At 43.1% G+C, this 27,083-nt stretch overlaps 1 protein-coding gene across 2 annotated transcripts in view; it reads right to left on the reverse strand.

Annotated features, from left to right (window-relative positions):
* The window catches only part of CNPY2 (canopy FGF signaling regulator 2), a 63,809-nt gene extending 37,700 nt beyond the window's left edge, over positions 1–26,109 (reverse strand). Inside the window, exons 1-3 of one of the 2 annotated variants that reach the window (XM_073614006.1) lie at positions 25,867–26,109; positions 9,690–9,778; positions 7,641–7,763 (exon numbers count right to left, since the gene is read on the reverse strand). In XM_073614006.1, coding sequence (XP_073470107.1) covers positions 7,641–7,737 — 97 coding nt within the window. In that variant the 5' untranslated portion in view covers positions 7,738–7,763; positions 9,690–9,778; positions 25,867–26,109. The remainder of the gene's footprint in view (positions 1–7,640; positions 7,764–9,689; positions 9,779–25,866) is intronic. The other variant, XM_073614005.1, reaches the window with a different exon arrangement.
* Between the last annotated feature and the right edge of the window lie 974 nt (positions 26,110–27,083).

Consider the following 27,083-nt stretch of genomic DNA (forward strand, 5'->3'; position numbering starts at 1 on the left):
GATGCGCCGATTTGGCCTGATCCCAATCGCCAGCGGCTCAATTGCCAACGCGAAGAGGAGGGGAGACGGGACATCCCTGCCGTGTGCCCCTCCTCAACGCGAAGCTCGGAGACAAGAAGCCAGATACCCTCACAGCGGCCTCCAGCTGGCTATAAAGAAGCCTAACCCAAGATATATACTGTTGACCAAATCCAAATTTTTGCAAAACTGACCAGATAGTCCCAATCTATGCTGTCAAATGCCTTAGTGGCATCTAACGACAGCAGGGCCCTAGAACCCATATTGTCCGCCCTTGATTGCATATTGAGGAATAGCCTTCTTAAATTGACTGCGGTCGACTTATTAGGCATGAAACCAGCTTGGTCACCATGTACGATTGAAGAGATTACTCCGTTTAGTCTAATGGCTAAAGCTTTAGCTAATATTTTCACATCGCTCTGTAACAGAGAGATCGGGCGATACGCCCCTGGATCTGTTGGGTCCTTGCCAGGTTTAAGAAGCAAAACAATATTGGTCCTGGACATTGATATTGGCAAGCGCCCCTCTTCCCGAGATCTATTAAAAAATTTGAGCAGATGGGGCAGTAATTCAGTAGGGTATTGTTTGTATATCTCTATGGGGATCCCATCTTCCCCTGGCGCTTTACAGTTAGGGAAAGATCCAACCGCATTCTGTAATCCTTCTACTGTGAGGGGGCTTTTTAAGTTTGATCTCTGATCCTTATTTAATTTGGGGAAGTCTATCTGCCCCAAGTATTGTTCTAATTTCTCTGTAGTATAAGATGTACCTGGCTTATATAAGTCTTCATAATAGGCAGCTAGTTCCTGTAGCACCTTCTCAGGCGTATTTACTATGGTACCCGTCTTAGTCCTAATAGCTCCTATGGTTGGTGACTTCTGGTAAGAATTTGCAGTTCTTGCCAGTATACGACCCGTTTTCTCCCCCTCTTCAAAAAATGCCTGTTTTGCAAAGAATCTCTTCTTGTCGGCCGACGAGGATAGCAGTTGATGATATGCAGATAAAGCTGCCTGCCATTCCTCCTTGGTCGAGTCTGAAGGGTCCGCAACATATAATTGTTCCTTCTCTTGTACTCTAGCTTCAATTTCAGTTTTAAGAGCAGATGAGGCTTGTGTGACCTTATTCATTTCAGGAATTAGCACACCCCTCAAATATGCTTTAAAGGCATCCCATTGCCCGACTATAGAATCATTTGGATCAATTCTGGATAAACAACCGTGTGATTTAGAAAAACATGTAAATTGTTTGATCCCTGGATTCCTATGTCTCCAGACATCCACCCAGCCCACCTCTTGCAACAACCGCGCCAGGGGGGTACCCCTGGAGAGGGCAGAGGCACCGGGTCCTGGGTGTCTATCCTCGACTGGATTTAAACAGCAATTGAAGTCTCCCATTACCAACAACGGCGCGTCAGGCCTGCCATCCATAAATGTAAGCAGAGACCTAAGCACCGCTGCCGTGAAAGGGGGAGGAATATATACAACAGCCAGCACACAGATCAATGTACCCAGCCTGCAATGAAGAAAAACATATCGACCTTCACTATCAATTTCCTTTGCAAATTCTTCATAGTCCAGGGCTCCATGAATCAGCACGCTCTCCCCCCTAGAGTAGGAAGTGTGTGTGGAATGGTAGGCCTTTCCCACCCAAGAGTACCCAAGGAAGCTCACAGTGTCTGCAGTCAAGTGGGTCTCCTGGTAGCAGAGTATTCCGGGGATGTATTTCTTCAAGCACATACGGATCATAGTGCGCTTCAACGGGGAGTGAAGCCCCCTAACGTTCCAAGATACTATCGGGATATCCGTCATGTCTTCTGATTAGCAAGGAATATTGGCTGGTATTTTACGTGCATCTGATCGAGATAGTGTATCTTCTTCTGTACCGAGGTTCTTCTGGGTCTGCTGCTTGCCGTGAGATCATTAAATTCGTATATAACCAAGTGAGCATTCAGTCTGCTTGTGTCTTTCGCCAATGAGTTCCTCCCCATAACAACTGGGGGTAGTAAAACACCAAAGCCATTTGTAGCAACACATGATTTTTTTTTTTTGGGAAAGAAAAGCATTGGTGTTTATGAATATTAAGGTTTTAAAAGGTAATTTGCACAAAACCTCATTCACAAGTCTTACAAGGACTGTCTTGTGCCTATGGGAAGGCTACATCTTGATCAGCCTGTTATAGATCTAACATGCAGGGCAAGCAAAACTGAAGCTTGTCCTTCACCCAGTTTTGCCAACTGTCAGTATTTTTACTGGCAGCTGGTAAAAAAAAAAAAAACGGCCACTTTTTCTCCTGCCAGTAACAGGAAAAGGTTGGCAGTAAAAAATATGACTGTGACTGTTAGTGTGTTTGGACGGGTCTGGCGGAGACAGTGCCTGAGCGTGTTGTGTTATGTCATGGTGCAAGGGAGCTGAGCAGAGCAGCCGGAGTCTTGTGTGTGGGTCTGCAGGACAGGAGCAAGGCAAGTCAGGAGCGGGACTGTCAGTGTTGCTTGGACTGGAGTGGATTGAAAGGACCAGCTGGCGTGGAGAGAGATTGTCACTGTGAAATAGGAGGGGACGTGTCAGAGAGGTGTCATCATCATCATCTGTGCTGCTGCACATTGCTGTCAGTGTCACTGTGAGTGAATTTCATGTGTGTGTCTGCCCATTCTAATTTCTTGCCCGAGTCCTGTCCCTGAGACACTTACCATATTGAAAATAAAATAGGAAATATGTTTTTTTTTGCCTTAATATATACCTTAACTGCTTGCCGACCAGCCGCGTCATGCTGCGGTAGGTTGGCACGATCCCGCGAGCAGTGGTAGCTATACGTCAGCTCCTTTAAGCGGGATAGCAGCCGCGCGCCTGCTGCACTGCGGGGGTACCGATGCTCGTGGCCAATGGTCGCGATGACCGCCTGCCACGATCGATCGCGGACATGAGAGGCAGAACAGGGACGTGTGTGTGTGTGTGTGTAAACACACAAATCCCTGTTCTGTGAGGAGGGACACATTGCGAGTTCCTAATAGCTAGGAACCATGATCTGTCATTTCCTCTAGGTCAGTCCCCTCCCCCCTACAGGTACAAACACACACAGGGAACACATTTAACCCCTTGATTGCCCCCTAGTGTGACATTTTTACAATTATCAGTGCATTTTTAAAGCACTGATCGCTGTATAAATGCCAATGGTCCAAAAAAATTTGTCAAAAGTGTCCGATGTCTCCGCCATAATGTCGCAGTCCCGATAAAAATCGCAGATCGCCGCCATTACTAGTAAAAAAAAAAAAAAAACAATAATAATAAAAATGATATAAATCTATCCCTTATTTTGTAGATGCTATAACTTTTGCGCAAACCAATCAATATACGCTTATTGCAATTTTTTTTTACCAAAAATATGTAGAAGAATACATATCAGCCTAAACTGAGAAAAAATAGCTTTAAAAAAAAAAAAAAAAAATGGGGATATTTATTATAGCAAAAAGTACAAAATATTGTGTTTTTTTTCAAAATTGTCGCTTTTTTTTGTTTATAGTGCAAAAAATAAAAACCACAGAGGCGATCAAATACCACCTAAAGAAAGCTCTATTTATGGGAAAAAAAGAACATCAATCTTGTTTGGGTGCAACGTCGCACGACTGCGCAATTGTCAGTTAAAGCGACGCAGAATCGCAAAAAATTGCCCAGTCATTCAGCAGCCAAAACTTCCGGAGCTGAAATGGTTAAATCACATAGCTAATTGCAAATTGTACTTGTTTGTAGCCTAAACACTGAAATTTGCACTTAAACCTGTAATTGTGTAACTTTTGGAAATGCCAGTAAAATTGTGGCTGTGCCAGTAAATTTTGGGTATCGTGTCAGTAAATTTTATTCTGGTAGGTTGGCAACACTGTTTTTACCTCTTGACTTTCAAGCAGCGAAGATTATTTCACTAGATGTTGGTTGTTAGTTGTACGCCGTTGGGGTGCACATACATAGCCAGATCTCTGAAAGCAGCGTGTGTTATTCAAGCAATACTCACAATGATCGGACACGAATAAAGAATGTAGGCGTTCCTAAAAGGGAACACCAGTTGTAAGAAAAATCTGAGCTGGTGCTGATTGTTCCCATTCCTATGAAGAAAAGGGAATAAGTATTTCACTACACACATGATTTATTCCAGACAAAAAGGCTGCCATGTGGCTCAGCAGAACAGCGACCAGCGTAGGGAAGATGTCTCATTACCAGTTGCTCTCAGTGAGACTTCTGTCAATCTAAAGCTAGCCACACTGAAGGCAATACATGCACCTTCTATTGGCAAGCCAAGATGAAGCAATATGTCACAATCTATAGAAATGAACGGTTATTTACCTTCATCTGTCTCAACTTGTTTTGTTGGGAGTCCCCCTCCCCCAATGTAAGATGCATTCTATCTAAATGAGAGGAGGAGGTAGATTAAGCAGAATTCTACTACAAAATGATGGAGTAGAAATTATATTAAACGAGAAAAGTATTTATTCACCGGTAGGGAACCCTAACAAACAAGCACCTTGACCGATGTGACTGAATGCACCACGCAGAAGCTCTGTCATGCATTGAGACTACACTGGCATTTAGCCACTTTAGCAGGAGAAACAGGATCACAGTCCACATTTGTGGTTCATCTGTATTACTCAGATCGGTTAGTAAGTGTTTCCAAAATGTGCGACAATGTGATCAAATTGGATAAAAGTGACCTTAAGGCCTTGCTTTGATGGTCAAGCAAGCAGCATTAAATAGACTATACATCAATCTTTTTGAGGAAACTTCTGGGGGAACATAAAGAGACTATGGTTTCATAAATGTCTGGTCACCAGTCTGAAGGCAACTTTGAAGTTCATTAAAATTCAATAACAGGCAAGAAAATATCACAATTCAGTCCAGTTATAAATTCTTTAAAATCCTTGTTGTGCCTATAATTAATGCAAACATTGTTACCTAAAATCTATAATCCTTTTAATGGGAAGTGCCATTAAAAAAAAAAAAAAACACACAACACACTTAATACTGTAATATATTAATTAAAAAAGCATTTCATGTATTTTAAACACTGCTAATATAAGGAAACGAAGCTAAACTTTATGTTAAAGTGGAGTTCCACCCACTTTTACAACTCTTCAGCATCCCTCACTAAACTGTGCACTGTAAACAAATAGGATATTTTTACATTTTTTTTCTCAACACCTACTGTATATCTGCTGTATTCATTTTTCACTTCCTCCTCCCTGGCCGTGGCCCATCGCATAATTTCCTGTTTGCAATGCCTTCTGGGAAGGGGCGGCAACTTCCTCTGAAACTGCCGTTCCTATCTAAACCTGACCTGAAACCTATTATACCGCTTGTGCTGCACTGAGCATGTGCGAGATCTACAAGGATGAGATCCAGGAAGAAATACAGTCTGGCTTCAGATGCCCACACTTAAGATGGCCACAGCCTGCTGTAAGTTTATAAAATAACAAACTACTGCTATAAACTAACAAAACAGACCTTAGTTTACAGACTAACTTTACAAGAATACATTAAGATTGTGTATTATAGGGGTATTTTTATTTAAAAAGTATAATTTCGTCCGGAACACCACTTTAACTTTCCCTAAAAAATGGGTATACAGTTCAGCATGACAACCAGCTTCTGTTAAACAGTCAAGCTGGAAAATCAGCACTTGTAGTGTCAATGGCTGGAGTGCTGATCTGTGTATTCTGTTGGGGGGGGGGGGGTCTGTGAGGTATTTGATTCAACCTGCTGATTAAAAAAAAAAAAAAAAAAAAACCCAATGTGCATACCCTGCTTGAGGTCCTGTACACCAGGAGAGAACACTTCATAAGTGTGGTTCTGCCCTATATGCGTCCTATAATCGTTCCATGATCACAGAGAATGGGGGGCGGGGGGCAGTTTTAATGCGTACGCATCAATGAGAAAGCTTGTGGCTATACTAGGAATGCAAGCTGGACATATAAAGTGCAAAGAGATTCCTGAGATAATTTTCACTTTTTGGGGGATTGTACAGTAATGCCAAATTTTAGGCATTGGTTTATTTCCACTTTTGCAGCCAACCTGGGATAACACCTACTTTATATTTGGTAAATGTTCCCATCAGGGCTGGAACAATTTGCAGGAGGGGTTTGCAGGTGTAGTGTCGGCAGTGTGTTTCACAGTACACAAGAGCCGGTGCCGCTAATAGCTGTACTGTACGTCGTCTGTGCCTGTCTCTGTAACAATGTGCCAAGTGTGCGCCTGCACCTGGCACTAGCCTAGACAGAGACAGACAGCACCATCCCTTCCCTGTCAGTGCTTCACTCCCCTATGAAGACGCTTCATAGTCCCGTCCGAGTTACGTCACTCACGGCCGGAGGCGGGATGGGAGGAGCATAGAGAGCCACTGAGGAGGAACCAGGCCAGCAAAGTGTGTATATGATTGAACAAAATTAAGCACTAAACAGATAGTGCAAGTTTAGGAGATATTCAAGGTACCTACAGGTAAGCTTATAACAAGGGTTTACAACCACTTTAAGTGTAGAAATTCTTAGAATCAGCCATGACACTTTCTCCTTAGAAACATCTAGTAGTAAAAAAAAAAAAAAGGAGGAGAGAAGGGAAGGACAATAAAGGCCTCTCCTAGTGATGTTATGTACGGAGTAGGATGAATGTGGGTAGGTGACATATAGGACGCTGCAGAGTTAGGCTAACCATACACTGTACGGATTCCACCTGGTTCCTGAAGAACTGGCCCGAATTTGCTCAGTGGGTGGCCCTGTCAGCTGCCTCCCACTCTACATCCCTCAACTGAAAAATCAAAGAAAAATAGATGGAAAATTGTTAGTCGAAAAGCATTTGAATCCAATCAGATGCATCCTCTATTTGGGTGTTCTGACAGCCGGCGGAAAGGTTTCACTCTCTGGCTAGTGTGGCAAGGTTTATTATTACTAGACTGGCTGAACAACATTACAAACAAACTTGACTAGTGAGGCAGTTTACATGTACAGTATGTATTTAAAACTTTGTATGTAGCCCTCGGCTAGAGTTAAAGTAGCTCTATAGGCAGAAGGTTTTTTTTACCTTAATGCACAGAAGTACCTTATACTTACCTGAGCCCAATCTCGATTCAGCGACATGCATGAAAGCAGAGACCTTTTCTCTCCTCATTGGCTCAGACACAGCAGTGGGAGCCATTGGCTGTCAATCACAGCCAGTTAGGAGTGATCAGGGACAAGCTGTACTTTGAGTGTCAATGGCATTTGGCGCAGGGGAAGACCGCTGGCGGGGGACCCGAGAGGATCGGGGCTGCTCTGTGAAAAACCATTGCACAGAACAGGTAAGTATAACATGTTTGTTATTAAAAAAAAAAAAAAAACGAAAATAAAAAAAAAACGAGCCTTTATGATCACTTTAAACATTAATCTACATTGATGAGTCAGAAAAAGGAACCAGATTAGCCTTCTACTAATTTGTAAGCCAGTGAACCCCCACTGTGCTTGATATGAAAGACAAAAGTGAAAAGTGGTTTCAATTTTATTTCACTTAAAGTGGAAAAACCACCTAAATAGAATATACCTACATTAAAAAAAAAAAAAAAAAAAAAAAAAGACACACGGAAAAAAACTATTTTCCCCATTCATGTCTTACCTCCACAACGTACATCCTGTCCTCTTCTGGCAAGAGCACATGTGAGAAAGGAGACCATAACAATCGGGAGAAGCCAGTGGACGTTTGGGGTAGCCATTTTTATAAAGGAGTCAACACCCAAATCTGCACATTAATATAGAACACAGCACATTAGTGGGTAAAGCTACGAACATCATTCTTGTATCTTACAGCACAAAAAGCTGACAACACAGTGTAATATTTTACTTATATTCAATCTGTTATTCAAGAAAAATGTATTAATAATTATGTCAAATGAGATCCTGTCTGAATGAATAAAGTAGTATTTAGGCAGACTGTAAAGAGTGTAGTCAGTTATAAAGCTGAACTCCAGGAAAATATGAAGAAAACAATGCAGTTAAAAAAATAAAAACATTTAACAAGTATTTTAAATGCAGCTTATGCAATTATCAGATCCTCCTGAAATCCGCTGTAGAGAAGATCTTAAAACTGAACTCCAGGAATTCAGCCACTTTCCAAAATGTTCTGTGTATTACCAGGGGTTAAGTCCAACGAGGTGCATGCCACCTTGTGGACTTATCGCTTTAATTTACAATTGACGTTTTTATTGAGCAATGGAAGCATAGCTGTGGTTATATTTCTGATGCCCCGACAATGAACCTTCCAGTCTCAGCTGTTACAGCTGCAGAATGGTGTGTAGCCACTGTGCCCACCCCTCCCCTCCTCCTGCCCAATCACAGAGCACTTTGTAGCATGTTAACGCAAATCACAAAATACAAAGACTTCTGTGAATAAACAAAAGAAGGTAGGGGTGGGCAGAGCTGCTGTGTGTAAGAAGGCAGTGTCTCACCTGTCAGAGCCCATGAAGTTTAGAGAAAGCTGTGATCCTGGAGCGCTATAAATATTTTAGAGTCCAAAAGGTGGCATGCACCTCCTTGCAACTCATAGCAGGCCAGCTTATTTTGCAAAGTGTCTGAATTCCTGCAGTTCAGCTTTAAGCTGGCCATACATATACTAGTAGAGTTTTGTTCAAGATTTTTTTATTTTAAAGAATGTTTTTTTCGATTTTCTAATCATTAGTGGGGTCAAATCAACATTAGTGTTCGAGCACAGTGACAAAAACATTCAAAAGAGCAGGATGGAATCTTTTCTTGAACGAACAAATTTCTATCAATGAATGTGGTTTTCATTCAGGAAATTACCGTTTTTAATGGGTGTATAACACGCGCCGGCGTATAACACACACCCCAAGTTTAGGAGGGAAGTTTAAGGAAAAAACTTAAATGCCCATCTGCAGCCTTGCCCATCATTGCAGAATGATCAGTGTCCATCTGCAGCCTTGCCCATCATTGCAGCATGATCAACGATTGGTTTTAAATTGTTACTGGTACTCAATTTTTCACTTTGCATCGTGAAGGGTTTAGTTGAATTGGCAGATAAATCCAGCTGCTGTGAACAACACATAAACCTTCCTTTTGCCTGCTGAGGAGGGAACAAGCGCCGCCGAGATAGACAGAGCTGGATGTCCTGTGTACTCGTCTCGTCTCGCAGTCCCACCCAGTCCCGCCCCTTGGCCCGGCTCCTATGATGGACACAACACAGGTCCAATGGTGGGACGTAAATACTAGGAGGCAGGACTGGGCGTGACTGCGAGCGGAGCCGAGCCTACCTGAGTGCACATTACACTCAGCTCTGTCTATTTCAGCGGCGCTCGTTCCCTCCTTCCCCTCCGAGGCAGCGGTTCAGCATATAACACGCACCCACGATTTTCCCCTAATTTTAAGGGGGAAAAAAGTGCACATTATACGCCGATAAATACGGTACATTGATTCCAAAATGAAACATTAAAAGCAAACAACATTTTGAAGTACTTTCGAATGACATTTGTCCAGTCATTGAATGTACAAAGAATTTGCATACGAATATTTGTTCAAAATTCTACCTAGTCTAGTGTAGGCAAACTTTATACATAAAGTGAGAGGGACAGCAAGACAATTTGGCTCTGCAGCAACACACATATATGAACAGTTAACATGCTGACATGCACAGGGGCGTGGGCAGAGGGATGACCTCATCAGTCTGCTGCTTTTCCTTCACTGTGCCATCAGCAGGCTCGGGGTATATCTTGTTCCTGGCTATGTTGTCTGCTGGCTAGATCTCTATAAAGAATAACAAATCATTCTGCAAGTAAAACAGTTTCCATACAGTATATCAAATGTGATTTTAGCTGTTTGCCTGGAGCTCAGCTTTAAGTTGTCCAAAGTCATAAGATGGCAATCTTTCAATGCAGCCATTTCCAGTTGATTAACCATGTCTAAATCAAGAGCAGATATCACTAGCCAAGGCTTCTGGTGGAAAGGAGGGGTCAGAACACTGACAAATTACTACTGTTTTCACCCTCATAAGCCAAAGCTTGATATGTCTGCTGCCTGTTCACCCTCACATTTTTTCATTGGACTGATGGGGGTCAGATAGTACCTGCATGTCTAAACACCAAACACAGATCCCTCATAGAACTATGAGCCAGCACTCTGTAACCTGCATATAAATATATACAGTAGGGAGCTGTAAGGTACATAGTTAAACAACAGCTAAAAAGGAAAACAATTCTGACAATTCTGAACAAATTTTATGTTCGCAATTAAAGTGGAACTAAACCTAAAGAGAAAAAATAAATCCCTGAGAGGTAGGATATTGGTCTTTTCTGTCATAAATCCTTGTCCCTGCCTGTCAGCGGTTACAGTATGTACACTGAGCTGTGCATGTGCAGCTCAGTGTACATTCAGGGCATTGCTGTGTGCCATGAAGATATGACGTCATTGCGGCCAAAGAGTCGGAGCCTGGAAGGAAGACCAGGAGATGATGGCTAAAAACTCCTGGGACCCAAATAATAATAATAAAAAAAAAAAAAAAAAAAAAAAAAAACACACACACACAATTAGAGGTTCAAGTCTGCTTTGAATAAACAATAAAAATACAGAAGAGTAAAGCATAAATAACAATATACAGAAAGTGTCAAATGTTCCAGAGGCTTGTCTGCATCTTGGTAGCAGTGCCCGTCTCTCACATTGTAGACAGGTCACATGGACCTATAGCTGACAAATGTTGGCTTGAGAAGTGGTAAGGAGCATTCAAGTATGAGGTTTTCCCCAACATAATATAGCTATTGCTGGTGGGAACGTGCGCTAAGATGATGGAGCTATCGCTAGGTAAACTCAGCTTGTGTGAAATGCATTGACAGCCGGCTTTGTCCAGACAGAATGCCTACGTTTCCCTTTCTCATATGTTTGCCGGCAAGACTTGCTCCAGTTGTCAATGTAGTCGCATTAGCTGCTATGTTCTCATGAAGTGCCAGCTTTACCCAACAGTAGTCCCAGTATCTCAGCGCTTGCCTCCCAACCAGGAATAGTTCTCAATAAGTGCTGTGACAATGCCATCCAATGCCAAGATGTCAGATATTATCTACTTATTAGTGTTAGGTCCCCTACTTAAAAACATCAAAATGGGGCCCCCAAAGTCCATTCCTGGCTTTAGCTGAGCAACTCTGATGTCTAGGGCAGAAAAAGTAGATGAAATCATAACTGGACTTTCACTACCAGCTATACGTTTTTAGCCTCTTTAAAAAAATGTCAACTTGATGGATTAATTTTTCTAAAGTCCTGTCTTCAGGGCATCTGCAGGCTGCTCATTCAGCTAAACAGAGAGCATTTCTCCCATTTCTAAACAGCGCCCTTAGATGGTGACCAGGAACATCTTGTTCACAGTGGAGTCAGAATATGGGACGACGCCCTTGAAGCAGCAGATGATGGAGAATCGAGTCTCCTGGTACTGTTAGACCTCAGCGCAGCATTCGATACAGTGGACCACAATACTTTACTTGTCCACCTCGCAGAAGTTGCAGGAGCTACAGATTCTGCTCTACAATGGTTTGCATCCTTTTTAGAGAATCGCTCTCAGATAGTGAAACTAGGAACATTCACCTCGGAAACCCGGGCAATCTCCTGTGGAGTCCCTCAGGGCTCACCCTTGTCAACAGTGCTATTCAACATCTACATCCGCCCACTTGTCAATATTATCAGGAAAACCGATCTCTGCTTCCACTCATACGTGGACGACACCCAACTCTACCTTTGCATAAACGGACAAAAAGACCTTCATCAGCAATTACAGAAATGCCTCACTTTAATAGATGACTGGATGACCATTAGCTCCCTCAAACTCAACGGATCAAAAACAGAACTTCTTCTCCTACAAGCCAACAAAAATTCCAAAATAAAGACTCCGTGGGCACCTCCCACCATCCTCGGACAGACCATCTCTCCAAGCACCAAAACCAAGAGTCTCGGAGTCATCTTTGACTTAGGAATGACAATGGATGCACAAATAGGATCAGTAGTTAGCGAATCCCACCATCTCCTCCGCCTGCTACGCAGACTCATCCCCTTCATCCCAGAAGAGGACAAAGCGGCAGTTGTGGGAACAATCATCAATTCCCGACTCGACTACGCAAATTCGCTCTACGTAGAACTACCCCAATATCAGCTTGCGCGCTTACAACTCATCCAAAACACGGCGGCAAGACTGTTAACAGGAAAAAAACCCTGGGAATCCATTTCCCCATCCCTAAAGAGCCTACACTGGCTAACCGTGAAGAATCGGATCACATTCAAGACCCTCTGCCTCACCCACAAATGCATACAAGGAAACGCTCCGCTATATCTCCGGGAGAAAATAAAACACTACACGCCGAAGCGCAGTCTTCGATCAGCTAACCAAAACCTCCTCATCATTCCCAAATACCGCTACAAAGCAAAGGGAGAACGAAGATTCGCAGTCCAAGGACCTCGACTATGGAATGCTCTTCCAACCAACATCCGCATGGAAGAAAACCACCAGGCCTTCAGGAAAAAACTAAAGACCTTCCTTTTCTAAGAAGCTGACAACAGAGAATGCATCTAGCGCCTTGAGGCGATTCAGTTCGCATTTGCAGCGCTTTACAAATCATTCATTCATTCAGGCTGTTGCTGGGTCTTCGTTAACCACCTGACCTCCAGACGGTTTTACCCCTTCATGCCCAGAACATTTTTTTGCTAATTCAGCACTGTGCTACTTTAACTGGCAATTGCGCAGTCATGCACTGTATGCAAATGAAATTTATATCATATATTTTTCACACAAGTAGAGCTATCTTTTGGGGGTATTTGATCACCTCTGGCTTTATTTATTTATTATATAAACGAAAATAAATAAATAATGTTATACTTTCCTGGTATAAAACCTTCCAAGGAAAAAAAATATATCAAATGTCTTCATAAATTTAGGCCAAAATGTATTCTGCTAAAAGTTTTTGGTAAAAAATAAAAAAATCCCAAAAGTGTACATTAACCACTTCAGACCCGGAAGAATTTACCCGCTTCCTGACCAGAGCACTTTTTGCAATTTGGCACTGCGTCGTTTTAACTGACAATTGCGCGGTCATGCGACGTTGCACCCAAACAGAATTGATGTCCTTTTTTCCCAGAAATAGAGCTTTCTTTTGGTGTATTTGGTCGCCTCTGCGGTTTTTATTGTTTGCGCTATAAACAAAAAAAGAGCGACAACTTTGAAGAAATAAACACAATATTTTGTACTTTTTGCTATAATAAATATCCCCATTTAAAAAAAAAAAAAAAAAAAAAAGCAAAGCAAATTTTTTCCTCAGTTTAGGCCGATATGTATTCTTCTACATTTTTTTTTTTTTTTTTTAAACCAAAAAATATTGCAATAAGCGTCTATTGATCGGTTTGCGCAAAAGTTATAGCATCTACAAAATAGGGGATAGATTTATAGCATTTTTATTATATATTTTTTTTTTTTACTAGTAATGGCAGCGATCTGAGATTTTTATCGTGACTGCGACATTATGGTGGACACATCAGACAATTTTGACACATTTTTGGGACCATTGGCATTAATACAGCGATCAATGCTATAAAAATGCATCGATTACTGTAAAAATGTCACTGGCAGTGAAGTGGTTAACACTAGGGGGCGATCAAGGGATTCATTGTGTTCCCTGGCAGGTGATTCTAACTGAAGGGGACTGACTAGAGGAAGTGATAGATCGTGGTTCCTAGCTAATAAGAACACACGATCTGTCACTCCTGTCAGGACAGAACAGGGAAGTGTGTGTTTACACACACTCCTCCCTGTTCTGTCTCTCCTGCTCACGATCGCTTGTGGCCAGTGGTCATCGCGACCGTCGGCCACGAGCATCGGCACCTCCGCTGTGCAGCAGGCGGGCTCGTGCCTGCTACGACGGCTCGCGCAGGGGAGCCAACCTGCCGCAGTATAACTGCGGCGGCTGGTCGGAAGGTGGTTAAATGGTTTGTGTGAAAGCTATAGTGTCTACAAACGATGGTACTGGCGGTGATCAGTGACTTAGAGTGGGACTGTGATAATGTGGTGGGCTATCTGGTGCTAACAGACCCTCACTGGGACGTACACTGACAAAAGACATCAATAGTGACACTAAATACAGCGATCAGATATAATACACTGTATTAATGACACTGGCTGGGAAGGGGTTAACATCAAAGGACAATCAAAGGGTTAACTGTGTGCCTAACAAGTGTAATACTGTATGTGCTGCTTTTACTAACAGATCTGGCAGTTTTTTCTCCCTGCAAAGCAAAGAAACAGCCAGATCACTGATCTGTGTACAGAGGCCCGTGGGTTTGTAAACACTGGACTCTGTGCTGCGATTAGCTACTACAGCCAAACAGCAGGTCGCAGCCATAAATCATTTGTCAGAGGGTCCCGGCCAAATCCCGCTGTAGCTAGTGACAGCGCAGGTTAGCATGCGCTCCCCTAACACAACAGGCTGGATGATGTACATATACGTTGTGCCGCCTGCCCACATTAAATGTACTGTGGGTGAGCGGGAACTGATTAAAAGTGGTATTACCATTACCTATATGTGATGGCTGGATTCATTTTCTTTTTCACTTTCTTCCATTTTCCATCTGGTGATCCAGTCAGTAAGTCTTTGCAAAAGAACAAGCTCTCTAGCAGAATGTATTCGTTACAAAGATGAGATAAACCATTTAACACTAGCGGGGGTGCTTAAAATAGTCCATTTGTATTTATGCAAAATCTTTATCCCAAAAGGAAAAAAAACTGTTTGCTGTAACTGCTTATAAAGTGTGAACTGGAGTTTGGCTTCAATTTCTTAGTGTAGTTAAAATCTGCTAGTACTTCTCACCCCCCCCCAACTAACAATACTCTTGTCTAAAATTTGCCCCGGTGCTCCTTCATCCAGAGTGGGGCACTGTAATGAAGGAGGAGCGTTACTGGCCACATCGCCAGGTGAAAACAGAGGGAAAAAAACTTAAGAAAAATAATGCAGCCACCACATCCAATGATTGGTAAGCTGCAATAGGTTACATTTTTGGTTTTGGATTTAATATTGCTTTAACCGCGTAATGCCTGAAGGTAAAACAAATCTTAACACCTAAACAGTTTTGCAACTTTGACATGTGTTAGTAAAACTGTACATACCATAGCAACGATATAGTGTATCCAGGTGGATTATACCTTGTTTGTTCAGGAATATTTGGGTCTTCATTTTGGAGGTAAATGGCAGTGGATTTTGTTTTTTAAATTAAAAGAGAAACTACTCCTCTCCCCCCCAAAAAATGTTTTTTTTTTCTCTTTAACCCTTTGCATACCAGAGCATTTATTAAACATACCTTGGACACCAATGCCAGACAGAATCTTGTAGTAGCAATTCCTGGTCACTACAAATTTCTCAAAGTCGGTGATTTGAAATTATGGAAGGCATCTCTCTAATACATTTTTCACAGTTATCGGTTAAACTCGTGCTCCATCATGACGTTGGTGTTTGCTGCTAAAAATTGCTGCCCTTCAGCCATCTGTAGCTAAGCTATAGAGATGAATGCAGCATGAATGTCACTGGAAAACTTGTTGATGGCATGAAAAATCACTGTAAAATTAGAAAATTAGCGATTCCATAAAAAATAACAAGGATTTCCTTGGTGAGAGATTGCTGGGAAAAAAGTCATCTCTGAAGAAATTGGTTTTCTGACATGACCCGTACTAAAGGAATTGAGAACGTTCACTCAGGGCGAGGATGCACTTCCCGATCCAATCACGCGAAAAGCAAACCTTTATTTCGTCTGCACATGGGTGGGTAACCAAAGTGAACACAGCCAAAATTTATTAACTGACGATTAGTGGTTCCTTTATTAAATCAGCATCACTTTCTCAAATGCTGCATTAGTATACAGTATATGAAACTAAATGTTTTTTTTTTTTTTTAATAAAAAGGAGGTTACACTTGCATTGTTCAATGATATTGCACATAAAGGCCGCTTATGGCCTCTTCTGGCAAATCCTCTGCCAGTGCTGTGAGATTCTCCCCACTTTTGAGTGCCTCCTGTAGTAAGTCATATGCTTTACCACCACCCAAGCATGTGGGCTCCTGGGACAGGCTATGTGCATCCATAGACACACACACACACACACCACCAGTAAGCAACATCCCTGCCCCCTTCTCATAGGAGTTCGACAGATGGCTGCAGGACCCTACAGCTCCGCTGTTCTCAGTTTCTCCTGTGAGGGGAGTGGTGCTGCAGCCAGAGACTGCATGACATCAGTGACATGGAGCATGTAAGTGTTTAGAAATGGGGTGGCTAGGACAGGTAGTGGAGTGTTTTTTATCTAGATGCAGAAAGGTTTAGGTGAAAACCGTTTAGGCTTTAGAACCACTTTAAGGACCCATTCATGCTATTGCGCTGCATTAATATGCATTGTGTTAAGGCAGCCCATTCATTTGCATGAGCTGCCTAACACACCAAAAGGTGCACAGAGATTTTGTCATCAACCCCGTTTAGCCCCCGTTCACAGCGGAACATTTTGTTGCATGATTCCTAAAAACAATGTTTAGCATGCAGAATCCCATTATTATACAGGATTTATATAGCGCCAACAGTTTGCGCAGCTCTTTAAACATGGGAGCAGACAGTATAGTTACAATACAAATCAATAATGGAGGAACCAGAGGGCCCTGCTCGTTAGAGCTTACCAATGAGAAGGGAGTTACAGTATTCGAGACGAGAGATGACCAGGGAGTGAATTAAGAGCTTCGTTGTGTCATTGGTTAGAAAGGGGAGTATTTTGGAGACGTTGTGGAGGTTGAGGCAGCAAGATTTGAACAGTGATTGGACGTGGGGCTTAAAGGAGAGTTCAGAGTCCGGGACTACACCTAGGACCTTGGTAAGCAGGGATGGGCTTATACATGTGCCATCAATTTTGACAGAGGGATCAGGGGAAGGGGCACATGGGGAGAAAAAAATTATAAGTTCGGTTTTGGATAGATTGAGTTTGAGGAAGTGGTGTGACATCCAGACTGATATCTGTTAGTAAGTTAGTGATACGTGAGGAGACGGAGTGAGCTGAGTAGAGAAATAGATTTGGGTATCGTCAGTGTAGAGGTGGTGTTGGAAGCCATGGGAAGCTATCAGCTGACCCAGGGAGGAGGTGTAGATTGAAAATAGGCGAGGTCCAAGAATAGAACCTTGTGGGACCCCAACAGAGAAGGGAAGAGGAGAGGAGGAAGTAGAAAGGTGCACGGAGACCAAAGGCATGGAGGTTTTTTTGAGGAGGTGGTGGTCAACCGTATCAGAGGCAGAAGAGTAAGAGTACTGAGTAGTGTCCATTGGTTTTGGCCGTTAGTAGATCATTTGTTCATTTTAGGACAGCAGTTTCTGTGGAGTGTTGGGGACGAAATCCAGACTGAAGTGGATCAAGAAGGCTATTAGCAGCAGGGTGGTCGCTCAGTCGACTGTAGACCAGACATTCAAGGAGTTTGGATTAAAAGGGGAGCAAAGAGATGGGGCGGAGGTTATTAAGAATAAATGGGTCCAGTGAGGGCTTTTTAAGTATGGGGCTGAGAAGTGCATGTTTTAGGGAGTTGGGGAAGATGCCAGAGGAGAGGGAGAGATTGAAGATGTGGGTTAGAGAGTGTAGAATAGAGCCAGAGGGTGAACTTAGCATTTTGCGAGGGAACAGGATCCAGAGGGCAGGTGGCAAGATGGACACTAACAAGTAGTTTAACAACCTAATATATAGTGGTGGGGTTGAAAGAGGGAAGTAATGATTGTACCTGTGGGCATGAGGTGTAAAGCGTGGAGGGTATCTGAACAGTAGAGATCTCCTCGCAAATTGCATCAATCTTCTGTTTGAAGTGATTGGCGATTTCCTGGGCAGTGAGTGAGTTAGTGGGTGGAGGACGAAGTAGAGAGAGTTGAGGGTAGAGAAGAGTTGAAGGGATGATAAGTTGTTAATGAGAGTGATAAAATAGGTCTGCTTGGCAGTGAGGAGGCTGGAATTGTATTTTTGAGGGGCAGATTTATATTGGTTGAAGTCTTTCTGAGACTTAGTCTAATGCCGTGTGCACACGAGCAGACTTTTCGACAGCAAAGGTCCGGCGGATTCAATCGTGCGTGGGCTTCATCAGACCTTTGCTGTCGAAAAATCAGATGGACTTTAGATTTAGAACATGTTTCAAATCTTTCCGACGGACTCGAGTCCGGTCGAAAAATCCGTTCATCTGTATACTAGTCCGACGGACAAAAAAACAACGCAAGGGCAGCTATTGGCTACTGGCTATGAACTTCCTTATTCTAGTCCCTTCATACGTCATCACATTCAAACCAACGGACTTTAGTCCGTTCGTTTCTGGGCAAGTCCGGTTGCTTGAAAGTACCTAGTAACTCAGTCGAAAGTCCATCAGAAAGACCGTCGGACCTTTGATGCTGAAAAGTCCGCTCGTGTGTACGTGGCATTACGCCACAGGCGCGACTGTGTTTTTTCAGACTTCTAGTATCATCTGTTTGCCAAGGTTGAAGGGGTTAGGGCCTGATTCCATTATTCTCAACGGGACAGTTCACACCTGAATGAGGTGTTGGCTGTCATGAAGGGCCTGATTAACACCTATGCATTTTTAGTGCTTTTTGCATTTTGCAGATTTGCACTACAGAACATGTTCCGTAGTAAACCATGTTATATGGACTGTAGTGCAAATCTGCAAAATGCACTAAAAATGCATAGGTGTGAATCAGGCCTAAAGCTTGACAAAGTGTATGAGCTTATTTGGGGCAGAATTGCGTGTTCTTGGCCCAAATACAATTTAATAGGAGTGCTTAAAAAAATAAAAACATGCTTATGCCCTTTTCTCTCATTTAGAAATGTTGGACAAATAAGGTGATATTCTTCTATTGTACTACAAGTTGCACTTTAGGACATGCAAAAAAAGCTTTTAAATATTTTGGTTACACTTAGGCTAAGTGTGAATGTCGGCTTAGCGTGTCGCTAACAATTGCACAGCAATGCACATCTGTTAGCAAGGTACACTGGGGTGACATACAGAAGAATTCCCACCGCATGGCACTAATGTTTATTATCACCACCACACACTGTCTGCATTCAGGGCCAATGACCCACATGCCGCTCAAATTAGGACGAGCAGTTGTGTGTAGCCATTGTGGCTCCCTAGACTTACATGGGTGCCTGCACACATCATCTGGCAGCTTTAGCCACATAAACTGCTTATTCATGAGCACAGAAATCTTTCATTCATATTTAAAAGGTAAGTTCACCTTTCTGAACATGTTACAACCATATTTAGGGTGTAACAAGTTCAGTATATGACCCCCCCCTCCTTGTGACAGCGAGCCAGGGTACTTCTCCCAGCACACGTTGTCACACAGCCACATCATTGATTCACAGATCCCTGCAAATCAATGAACTACAAGGTATTGACAGCCTTTGCTGCTGTCAGTTTGTAGTTCTTAATGAACTACCAGGGTGCTGTTGAGTGTTCTAGGTAGTTCATTGAATTTTCTGTCATTTAGTAACTGCTTGCCTGTACAAGGTACGGGCAGTCAGCTACAGTGACAGTGTGCAGGAGCCTGAGATTGCATCCATGATCTGCTGATCAAGAGCGCACTGCTTTATAGTCTCCTAAGAAAAAAAATAATTATGAATGCAATTTTTTTTTACCTGCAAAAAAAAAAAAATTAAAAAAAAAAAAAAAAAAAAAAAAGAAAGAAAAATGTGCATTTGATTATTTTTTTTTTGTAAAGGTGAATTAATCTTTTCAGGCCTTGTGAAAACTGGGTGTTTAGCCCCAATGCCTGAGATCCAGCATTTTGTTACAGGTGCTGGAATCTCATGCACATGGGCTAAACACCCAGTGTGCATGAGGCTTGAAGTGGAACTATACCTTCCCCCTGTTATTATACCACAGAGCTTTTTTTGTGATGCAGCAGTGAAGGTACCGGCTCTCCTCCTTAACCTCTTGCTGACCGCATACTCTAGCTTTACTGTTACAGCGTGGGCCGGCTGCGCAGAATCACGTATATACATTATCTCACAAAAGTGAGTGCACCCCTGACATTTTTGTAAATATTTTATTACATCTTTTCATGTGACAACACTGAAGAAATGAAACTTTGCTACAATGTAAAGTAGTGAGTGTACAGCTTGTATAACAGTGTAAATTTGCTGTCCCCTCAAAATAACTCAACACACAGCCATTAATGTCTAAATCACTGGCAACAAAAGTGAGTACACCCCTAAGTGAAAATGTCCAAATTGGGGCAAATTAGCCATTTTTCCTCCCCGCTGTCATGTGACTCGTTAGTGTTACAAGGTCTAAGGTGTGAATGGGGAGCAGGTGTGTTAAATTTGGTGTTATCGCTCTCACTCTCTCATACTGGTCACTGGAAGTTCAACATGGCATCTCATGGCAAAGAACTCTCTGAGGATCTGAAAAAAAGAATTGTTGCTCTACATAAAGATGGCCTAGGCTATAAGAAGATTGCCAAAACCCTGAAACTAAGCTGAAGTACGGTGGCCAAGACCATACAGCGGTTTAACAGGACAGGTTCCACTCAGAACAGGCCTCGCCATGATCGACCAAAGAAGTTGAGTGCACGTAGTCAGCATCATATCCAGAGGTTGTCTTTGGGAAATAGACGTAGAAGTGCTGCCAGCATTGCTGCAAAAGTTGAGGGGTGGGGGGGGGTCAGCCTGTCAGCGCTCAGACCATACGCCGCACACTGCATCAAATTGGTCTGCATGGCTGTCGTCCCAGAAGGAAGCCTCTTCTAAAGATGATGCACAAGAAAGCCCACAAACAGTTTGCTGAAGACAAGCAGACTAATGACATGAATTACTGGAACTATGTCCTGTGGTCTCATGAGACCAAGATAAACGAATTTGGTTCAGATGGTGTCAATCGTGTGTGGCGGCAACCGGGTGAGGAGTACAAACACAAGTGTGTCTTGCCTACAGACAAGCATGGTGGTGGGAGTGTCATGGTCTGGGGCTGCATGAGTGCTGCCAGCACTGGGAAGCTACAGTTCATTGAGGGAACCATGAATGCCAACATGTACTGTGACATACTGAAGCAGAGCATGATCCCCTCCCTTCGGACACTGGGCTTCAAGGCATTATTTCAACATAACAACCCCAAACACACCTCCAAGACAAACACTGCCTTGCTAAAGACCAGACCTAAACCCTATTGAGCATCTGTGGGGCATCCTCAAATGGAAGGTGGAGGAGCGCAAGGTCTCTAACATCCACCAGTTCCGTGATGTCATCATGGAGGAGTGGAAGAGGAATCCAGTGGCTACCTGTGAAGCTCTGGTGAACTCCATGCCCAAGAGGGTTAAAGTGGAGGGCCACCCTAAAATAAAAAATAGCATGAAAAATCCTAAAAAAAAAAAAAAAAAAAAAAAAAAAAAAAAAAAAAAAATTTGAAAACATTTTTTTTTTAAACTTACCTGATCCCTTGTTGCTAGGCAGTCTTCCTAATCTGCCTCTTCCTATTCCGCGGCGTGTTCTGCTCCTCGGTGAGCGGCCCCGTTGCCTTCTGGGAACTGTGTGTGTTCCCAGAAAACCATGGGGCCATTCACAGAGTGCCGCGCCACTCGCGCATGCGCAGTAGGAAACTGGCAGTGAAGCCGCAAGGCTCCACTGCCTGTTTCCCTTAGTTAGGATGGCGGTACCAGGACCCGAGAGCTGAGAGACGGGTCGGCCTCAGGCGGCCAACATCGTGGGCACCCAGGACAAATAAGTGTACTTATTTAAAGTCAGCAGCTAGAGTTTTTGTAGCTGCTGACTTTTAAAAAAAAAAATTTCTTTGGGCCCAATTTGGGCCAGCGGTTTAGACATTAATGGCTGTGTGTTGAGTTATTTTGAGGGGACAGCAAATTTACACTGTTATACAAGCTGTACACTCACTACATTGTAGCAAAGTGTAATTTCTTCAGTGTTGTCACATGAAAAGATATAATAAAATATTTACAAAAATGTGAGGGTGTACTCACTTTTGTGAGATACTGTATACTTGATTCTGCTTTTCTGGGTAGGGGGAGCGTGGGTTGTGTGCAGTGATTAGTCACAGCACAAGCTGAACAGCGGGTGCCGGTGGTCACCCATTGGCTGGCACCCACTGATCAGCTTGTGCTGTGACTAATCAGTGAGGAGGAAGACGGAACAGAGCGGACAAACACTGGTTAGGCACACATTTAACCCTTTGATCCCTCTAAATATTTAACCCCTTCCCAGCCAGTGTCATTAGTACAGTGATAGTGTATATTTTTAGCAATGATCACTGTATTAGTGTCACTGGTTCCAAAAAGCGTCAATTAACATCATATTACCTGTCATACTATAGCAGCCCCACTATAAGTCGCTGATCAACACCATTACTAGTATAAAAATCAATATACGCTTATTGGGGTTTTTTTAACCAAAAATATGTAGCAGAATACATATTGGCCTAAATTGAGGAAGACAGCCTTTTTGCCTTTTTTCGGACAGGTTTTTACAGCAGAAAGTCAAAAATATTGTTTTTTTTTTACAAAATGTTCCATCTTTGTTTTGTTTATGACACAAAAAAAAAAAAAAAAAAAACACCACACACCAGTGGTGATCAAATATCACCAAGGGAAAGCTATATTTGTTGGGGAAAAAAAAGGATATAAATGTCATTTGTTTACATTGTTGCATGACCGCACAATTGTAAGTTAAAGTAACGCAGTGCCAAAAAGCAAAAAAATGTCTGGTCATGAAGGGGGCAAATCTTGCAGAGATCAATTGGTTAAAGCGGAACTAAACCCCCCTTTGCTTTTTCAGCTAAGGTAGCTGCCATCTTAACCTGTGTTTGATCTGGAGTTGCCATGGAGCCGCACCCGCGATCAGTTACGACATCAAACGTTTGATGGCTTGACAGTTCAGATGAGAGAACACGCAACTGTGACAGAGATCATTCATGGTATGCCTTGAACGTAACGGTTTTGGTAAACCACTAAATACGTGGGTTTAGTTCTGCTTTCAGCTGGCCATACACTTTACAATCTCTTTTGGACTTGTAGCTCTTTCCACCAGAGGAGCAGCTTGGTTTGACGGGCTCTGTTCTGCTAGGACGAGTTAAAGTGATTGTAAAGGATCGTTTTTAATTTTTTTTTAAATAACAAACATATACTTACCTCCACTGTGCAGCTCGTTTTGCACAGAGTGGCCCTGAGCATCCTCTTCTGGGGTCCCCGGGCGGCTCTTGCATCAGATAACCCCCTAGGAGAAGCGCTCTCCCGAGGGGGTTACCTTGCGGACACGCTCCCGAGTCCAGCACTTGTGTCCACAGACACGAATGCCGGACTCGGACCTGCTTCCAAAGCCCGTATCATTGGATTTGATTGACAGCAGCAGGAGCCAATGGCTGCACTGCTATCAATCTATCCAATCAAGAGCTGGGACCCTGTGGAGAGAGGGACAGCGCGTCCCTGCTGAAGAGATGAAGGGGCTCAGGTAAGTAAAACAGGGGGGGGGGGCATGGGGGACCGGTGACTGCCAGGTGTTTTTGCACCTTAACCACTTCAATACCAGGCACTTAGACACCTTCCCACCCAGGCCAATTTTCAGCTTTCAGCGCTGTCACAATTTGAATGACAATTGCGCGGTCATGCTACACTGTACCCAAACAATTTTTTTATCATTTTGTTCCCACAAATAGAGCGTTCTTTTGGTGGTATTTGATCACCTCTGCGGTTTTTATTTTTTGCGCAACAAATAAAAAGAGACCGAAAATTTTGAAAAAAAAACAAGTTCTTCTTTGCTTCTGTTAAAAATTTTTGTAAATAAGTACGTTTTCTTCTTCAATGACGGGCACTGATACGGCGGCACCGATGAGGTGGCACTGATGGGCACACATAGGCGGCACCAATGGTCACTGATGGGTGGCACCGATGCTCTTAAGGTTGGCATTGCAGGGCATCTAGGCAATATTATGTTGCCAATCAGTGCCCATTTGTTGGCACTGATTGGCACAGATTGGGCACTGACTGGGCACATGTGGATGGCCATGGGGTACATACCTGACCATCCACATGTTGCCCCTTCTCTGGTGGTCCTAGTGGCGATCCCTGGTGGTCCAGTGTGGTCATCTGAGGGGGGCTGCGCTGATAAACAATCAGCGCAGACCCCCCCCCCCATGTCAGGAGAGCCGCCGATCAGCTCTCCTCTACTCGCACTGTCAGACGGGAGTGAGGAAAAGCCAATCAACAGCTCTTCCTATTGACATCGTGATCAGCCGTGATTGGACGCGGCTGATCACGTGGTAAAGAGCCTCCGCCGGAGGCTCTTTACCAAGATCGGTGTGTCAGACTGACACAGCGCTCCACCGATCGCCGCGATGCGGGCGCGCGGCGGCATGTTATCCTGCTGGACGTCATATGACGCCCAGTCAGGATAACGGAACCACTTACCGGACGTCAATCCGCTATAGGCCAGGTGGGAAGTGGTTAAGGCATAGGATGCCTTAAGGTGAAAAAACACGAGGGTTTACAACCCCTTTAACTACTTGCCTACCGGGCCAATTCTGACAATTCTCTCCAACGTGTAAAAATCATCTTTGTTTGCTAGAAAATTACCCAGAACCCCCAAACATTATGTATGTTTTTTTAGCAGAAGCCCTAGGGAATAAAATGCCGGTTGCTGCAACTTTTTATCCTGCTGGAAGTGGCCATCAGAAGATGTGCACACTGTAGTCATAAAGGAATGGATGTGGTCAGCAACAATACTCAGGTAGGCCGTGGCAGTTAAACAATGCTAAGTTGGTACTAAGGGGCCCAAAGTGTGCCAAGAAAATATCCCCCACACCATTACACCACCACCAGCCTGAACCATTGATACAAGACAGGATGGATTCATGTTGTTTACACCAAATTCTGACCCCACCATCTGAATGTCGCAGCTGAAATGGAGACTCATCAAATCAGGCAACCTTTTTCCAATCTTCTATTCTCCAATTTTGGTAAGCTTGTGCGAATTGCAGCCTCAGTGTCCTGTTCTTAGCTGACAGGAGCGGCACCCGCTGTGGTCTTTTGCTGCTGTAGCCCATCTTCTTCAAGGTTTGCTGTGTTGTGCCTTCAGAGATGGTATTTTGCATACCTTGGTTTTAACGAGTAATTATTTGAGTTACTGTTGCCTTTCTATCATCTCAAACCAGTCTGCCCATTCTCCTCTGACATCAACAAGGCATTTTCCTCCACACAACTGCCGCCCACTGGATATTTTCTCTTTTTCGGACCATTCTCTATAAACCTGAGAGATGGTTGTGTGTGAAAATCCCACTAGATCAGCAGTTTTTAAAAAAATACTCAGACCAGTCTGGCACCAACAACCATTCCATAATCAAAGCCACTTAGATCACCTTTCTTCCCCATTCTGATGCTTGGCTTTAACTTCAGCAAGTCATCTTCACCACGTCTAGAAGCCTAAATGCATTGAGTTGCTGCCATGTGATCGGCCGATTAGCAATTTGTGTTACCAATTAATAGAACAGATCTACCTAATAATTTGGGTGGTGCGTGTATTGTAATAAGTAAAACACAGAATAAAGCAGTTAGTAAGGTAACTGAACAGGAATAATAATGCTGTATTAGAGAAGGTAAACACAGAGTCTGTGCAGTTCTGGTTTACATATCAATGAAAGCCTTGCCTGTGATAGAAGTGTGTACACAGTAATACAGAGTACTCCTCTCTCTATATATAAACCACCCACACCTCCTCTGATTAGAACACTAATCCCTCTATTATCTCTATATGACAAGCTGACCCTCCTCCTCTCCAGGTGACCAGCCACCCCTCCTCCCCCCATTGTTATCTCCGTTACCTGGGACTCGTCCACACCGGTTGCTCCGGCTACACTGAGCCGCGAAGCCCCCTCACCGAGCTGGCTTTCTCCTGCCTTATTGCCGCACCTCTAAGTTTTGCCTAGGAATAATGGACAGAAACGTCTCCTAGGATTTCAGTTGGCTGAACACCATAGAACCGCTATACTTCCAGTTAATGCCAATGCAGTAACAACCCCCAAAAATTTGGCGATATCAGGCACTACAAGGACACCTAAAAGTTCTTCGTATAGGACCCCAATTGCGTGGCGATGTAGCCACGTGTCTCACAGGTGGGGGCGTGGTTTGGCGTTATCCTGTAACCAATTGTAATAAGTTACGTCAGCGTGGACCGGTAAGGGGCGTTGGTGAACGGACGCTACGTCTGATCGAGTTGCTAATCCGAGACCTGGTATATGTGATCAGGATATTCGGATATAATAGAGAACTGGATATGCCATGTCTTTAAAACAGCCATTCGCAAATCCTTTGGAAATGATATACTGTCAACAAGGCTGCATATATATATATATATATATATATATATATATATATATATATATATATATATATATATATATATAAACATGGCTCCCAACTGTCCCTGATTTGGAGCAATGTCCCTCTTTCCTCCTCATTTGTCCCTCATTTTGGTCTGATCTATATAGATGTATAGAAAATGCACTTTTTATGTATCAAAAATTGTTTTCCAGCGCTAAACCTTTCATCTGATTTCTAAATTGCTGCATTTGTAAATTCCAAAAGCCAATATAAAAGGAATAGTAGTGCTAAAAAAAAAAGCACTTTAACCAATCTTGTTTTTTGCACACTTCTCCTTTAAGGGGGTGTGACAGGGGGGTGTGTCCTATACCTGCATACTTTTGCTGATAGGTGTCCCTCGTTCCCATCTCAAAAAGTTGGGAGGTATGTTATATATATAATATTTTATTATAATGAGGATTACAAATAGAGACTTTTTCGTTTTAAATGATCGCATGTCTTGTACTTGTTTTAGAAATCCTGTAGTAATAACTGATTATTTTTTCAGCATACAGTTATTAGATGTTTTTTGATGAACTGGAAGCCATTCTTTAACCACTTCAGCTCCAGAAGATTTACCCTCCTCTCATGACCGGCCATTTTTTGCAGTACGGCACTGAATCGCTTTAACTGACAATTGCGCAGTCGTGCGACACTGTACCCAAATAAAATTGATGTC

This window comes from Aquarana catesbeiana, linkage group LG02, assembly GCF_042186555.1.
Source record: "Aquarana catesbeiana isolate 2022-GZ linkage group LG02, ASM4218655v1, whole genome shotgun sequence".
Classification (NCBI taxonomy): Eukaryota; Metazoa; Chordata; class Amphibia; order Anura; family Ranidae; genus Aquarana; species Aquarana catesbeiana.